The following is a 4,730-nucleotide window of genomic DNA, read 5'->3' on the forward strand; positions in this document are numbered from 1 at the left end:
ATGATCGATCGCGTCCAAGAGCCACCTCTCTCTCTTTGTTTCCCGTTTCTTTTCTTCGTGCAGGCGATGCCCGCGGCGGCAGTGTCCCTTCAACGAAAGAAATCACTGCCGGATGTGGCTCAACCTATTCAGTTGACGGCAACGGCACCGCTATCCAGGGAGGAAGTCAGTGTCCTGAGCAGCATGAGGAGAGAGGAGATCCGCAGGCAGATCGACGAGAGCGAAAGACTCAGGGCCAATCCTCTGCTGTACCTGGTCAGTCCACAGGTTAAAGTGAGTATACCGATCGGTTTTCAACCTCGGACTTTCAATTTCGCATCGAAATTTCGCGTTTTCGATAAACAACGCGTAATAGAGATAAAAGACAGTTTACAGGGGAAAAATAAAAGAACCAGGCCTTTGTCCGTTGCGGCGCAGAAAATTGCCATTCAATGCAAATATCGAGCGTGGTTCCGCATTACAATGTATAATTTCACGGCAGTCTAATTAGACACGTAAATGTATTTAAACGGAGTATCGTTCGATAATACTCTCCTAAGTGGTTCGCGTTATAAATTTAATATGAGTGTCAAAGCTTTAATTAAACCGCGGCTGTTCCGTCTTCCTCCTTCGCTCCAAATATACCCAGGTCTTCAAGGTTTCTCGGGGTCTCGTGAATGAGTCGGTCCATCGACCAAAGCGTCTCTATCGGGATTATCGACGACCGAGAAAATTTGTATCGGACGTGGCCAAATACGCGGGTACGGGGGACGAAGGACGACGATCGGGCGTAGATCGGCGATGGCGAGCTGCGTCGTGTGCGTGGTACGTTTGTAGAATTAAACGTGACACGTTGGGAGCCATGACCTTGGCTAAAAGCGGAAAGTGGGGAGAAAGCCTCATGTTCGAATCGACGACGCAAAAACCGCTTGTTTCTTATCGGCTGATTGCAAGAGTAGGACACTCGAGTACCGATACGAAATAATTCTGAATAATTAATCGAAGCGGTCGGTTCGCGTATCCGGTCTCCCATAGGGCAGCCTTTCAATCGCAAATGCGAACGATTTGTACGCGTCGCCTATGACCGTTGCACGCTTCGCGAAAACGCACGAGGAACTATCGATCCTCCTTTAATCTCGCCACGCATACGCTTTCCCGCTCACGGATTCTTGTTTACCCTCGTCTTATGCAACGAAACGAAAAGCGACGACGAAAGTGCTTCTGGTCGTTTAAGCCGAACGCGATCCATAAATCGGGCCCATTGACACCTCCTTGCTCGTAACCGGCGCGCGTGCGCTCGTTAATTACAAACATCGCGCGGTATTTATAATGCGTTTTAACGCGATACGAAGCCGAACTGCGTTTACTTGCACATCTGCATACCTCAGCTGTAAATCCCGCGATTCGCCTTTTTGCGTCGTACCGCGTTTGTATCGTGACATTATCGCGCATCGCGACTGCGGCTGTTATCGATCATCGGGGAAGCTTTGCTCGAAAAATCTGTTCGGAGTCCACTCGCTCGATCGGTTCGAGGCATTCCGAGCGGCTGCCCGAGTGTCCGCGTGAAACTTAATTAATTCCCCCGTGAAATTTGTACTACGATTTCTATGGCCGATAAGGCCCCGTAAAAGGACAAACGAGTAGTAAATAATACAGAGACTCGCGGTCGAAACAGGTTTCTGATTCGTACGAAAATTTCCAGGACTGGTTCTCTCGGCAGCAGCTGGTGATGCTGGTGGTGTTCATCAACATATCCTTAGGCCTGATGTTCTTCAAGCTGCTGACGTAGCAGCTAGCCGACGATTGGGTTCACGGGCTCGTGGTGGACGTGACCTGAGACCCGGGCGCGCCGCGACGCCCCGTGTCGTCACCGAATACCAGGATTAAAACGATAAACAGGGGGCCGCGATCGCGTGTCCCCGTGACAAAATCACGAAAAATAAAACCGCTGAAAACGGCTTTCGAGCGATCCAACTCGGTCCCACGGTGGTAAGGTTGGACAAAGGGAACGTTGGACCTCGAGGATTCGCGTGGGACAGGAACGAGGCGAGGCGAAGAAGGCGACTTGGACGCAGAGAAGAATTTTTGTTGTCGAATATCCGGGACCGACAGGAACGGACGAATTCGTCGTCGAGGTCGTTTGGGATCATTCGAGGATGATTCGTCGACGCGATTCGATTTGGCAGGACCTCCTCTGGCGAGGGTGCAAGACACGTCCGGTTTGTCAGGATGGGAGGGACGATGGAAGAGAGAAGAATATGGCTGGTTTTTTCTCGGACAGGGTACCGGCGTGGTACCCTGGCGCATGTATCGTATATATTTTTACACCGAATATTTTAATAATAATAATATTAATATTTGTAAGGGCGCGATCGCGTGCCGGGGATGACGGGACCGATCGCGCTCTAGAACACGGTGCGCACACACGAATCTCTCTACACTTTTCCTGTTCTTTCTCGACGGTCGACTCGAGCGCGGACACCGGGAACGACTTTTATACGCGAAGCTATAGAGCAAGCTAGATTTAGCGTGAAACATTTTTGCACGTGGAAACTTGTCCGAGCGGGGAACGCGGGGACGATCGAACATATTTTTCAAAACCCGTTTTAAACCCCCGATCGATCGCGGGGTGTGTCGTATATGACGTTTCAGACGTAGACTCGCCGTGGACAAGTCGGACCGAGGCACGTTTGACGATGGGTTAGAATTTCTACGCAATTGTTACGATTTCTACGAATTTCATAGACGAACCGGAGTCACGTCGTTGTACGGTTAACGTTACGACGTATCCATGTGTTATCGACGTGTCCATGTAATCGTATGGGTGTTATGTGGATTATCGGTATAAATGTAATTGTAATCGTGCAGAATCCTGTGGGATGATCGCTTCGTTCGCGAAGCCTTTGCGTGTAGCCTTTGCCTTCCACGTCGAACTGTACATAAGACACTTCTCCCCCCACCCTCACCGATTTTTATACACGCGTTAGGATCGAGGATCGTGCGTTGTTGCGTCGATCGTTGCGACGCGATCGGAGTGTATTTTTTTTTTTCTTATTTTCCTTCTCCCGATCCGAGAATCGTGCGAGGAAAAGAATGAAAACATCGACTTCGGATCGTGGCGGTGAAGGTCACGATAAAGCGTTGCGCTTATCTCTGTCGTTGCAGCGTAATTGTATCGTTTCGAAGGAAAAATAGGGAAGAATGGAATCGGTGATGAGAAAAGTCTCGAACGGCTATATGGAAAAACCTGTTTGACATTTGCGAGAAAGGGAAATTCTTGGAAAAATCGAATTTCCCTTGTTAGGGCGCGCACGATTCGAAAGCCAGCCTAGAGAAGAGCCTTTGTATTTGCACGGCGGATATTTCGTCGGTGTGGTCGTGCACAATTTTTGCAAATTAACGCAGTGTAGGTTTAAATCCATCGACGAGAAGGCGACGTCGTGTCGTTGTGACGTTCGCTGGATTAACGAAGTTTTTACAAGGAAAATTACTCGCATCAATTTTTCGGCCGTTTCCCTATGGAATCCTCTTCGATAAGCGGAAGAGAAGGCGAAACCGTAGAAGAAATTGTCTTTGCGCGACGTAGATCGCGCGCACGTCGATCATTTTTTCACGCGGTGGTACGGAGGTATACTTGGATCATCGCGATCGAGGATCGACCTCCCTGCGCTCGAGCGATCGCATTTTTCTAGCCTCAGGCATAGCTTGTACACCTAGACGAATTTGTAAATAAAAGAGAAGAGCGTTATATAGATCGCGACCGTCACGATTGATCGAAGGGCCGAAGATAATTGGCAGCCGCCATGATGACGCGTCGCGTTGCTACGAAGGTAGACGGCCGGCTAATAAACCGTTTCGAAGCTATTTTTCCAAAGAAGAAAAGACTCGCTATTTTCATCCTACGCTGATTAATATACACATATATATTTTCCTCTTTGTACCTACACGCTAGCACTTTCACGTGCCATCTCGAGTACTTACTTGGCAACTGTTAGGATGAAAATAGGCAAAACGCTCACGCGCGTGACGAATTTCTTGCGAATCGAAATGCGTACGATGCTCGAACCGCCTTGTCTTTGTCCCGGCGTCGTGCATCGAGCCATGATTTCGAGGATTAATTTTCATTTCTGCGCCCGAGTCGAGGTAAACGGGGGGTAATCGGATTGGCAACGGGGCCGGGGGGCGGAGAGGACGAAGACAAACGGTGACCGGGCATCTTAGGAACGAAATAATGAAATTTTTATGAACTATGAACGGTTCGAAAGTGTTTTTTGTTACGAAGATCGTTCGTATTTAAGTATAATTCAATGCTATTGTATCGCGACGGCCGGCTTGCTCGTTGTCGCGGAAACATGTACTGTATATATATATATTGCAACCACATACATATATATATATATACATATATGTGTATATATACATATATATATATATATGAAGAGATTAATTAGTACTGCGAGGGAGCAGCTCTGAAAATTTGATAAACCAGTCTGAGAGCGAGAGAGCGAGAGAGAGAGAGAGAGAGAGAGAGAGAGAGAGAGAGAGAGAGAGAGAGAGATTGTCGGGGAGAGAGACGGGTATCTGTAGGAGAGAAACTTAACCTACGGCGCGTTAATCATTCGATCGTTTGCGTCGCGAAAGCCATATCACGAATCAAAGGCAAAATTTCTAATATGCATAGGAATTAGGTGTAATATTGGCGAACGAAACGCGCGGAGAATGGATGAAAAATCGATTTCGCTATTTCATCG

At 48.2% G+C, this 4,730-nt stretch overlaps 1 protein-coding gene across 1 annotated transcript; it reads left to right on the forward strand.

The window, feature by feature from the left end:
- LOC108547057 (uncharacterized) lies at positions 1-4,208 on the forward strand. Its single transcript, XM_017899403.1, has 2 exons — positions 1-273; positions 1,682-4,208. The coding sequence occupies exons 1-2, from the start codon at positions 1-3 to the stop codon at positions 1,766-1,768; spliced, it is 360 nt and encodes a 119-aa protein (XP_017754892.1). The 3' UTR covers positions 1,769-4,208.
- Positions 4,209-4,730: the final 522 nt, after the last annotated feature.

Source organism: Eufriesea mexicana, unplaced genomic scaffold (assembly GCF_001483705.2).
Source record: "Eufriesea mexicana isolate 0111107269 unplaced genomic scaffold, ASM148370v2 scaffold863, whole genome shotgun sequence".
Classification (NCBI taxonomy): domain Eukaryota; kingdom Metazoa; phylum Arthropoda; class Insecta; order Hymenoptera; family Apidae; genus Eufriesea; species Eufriesea mexicana.

Excerpts from the sequence above, each read along its gene's own strand:
- LOC108547057 (XM_017899403.1), top strand. The coding sequence starts at position 1 with ATGATCGATCGCGTCCAAGAGCCACCTCTCTCTCTTTGTTTCCCGTTT. Across the intron at positions 274-1,681 it reads TGGTCAGTCCACAGGTTAAA|GACTGGTTCTCTCGGCAGCA; the intron begins GTGAGTATACCG and ends GAAAATTTCCAG.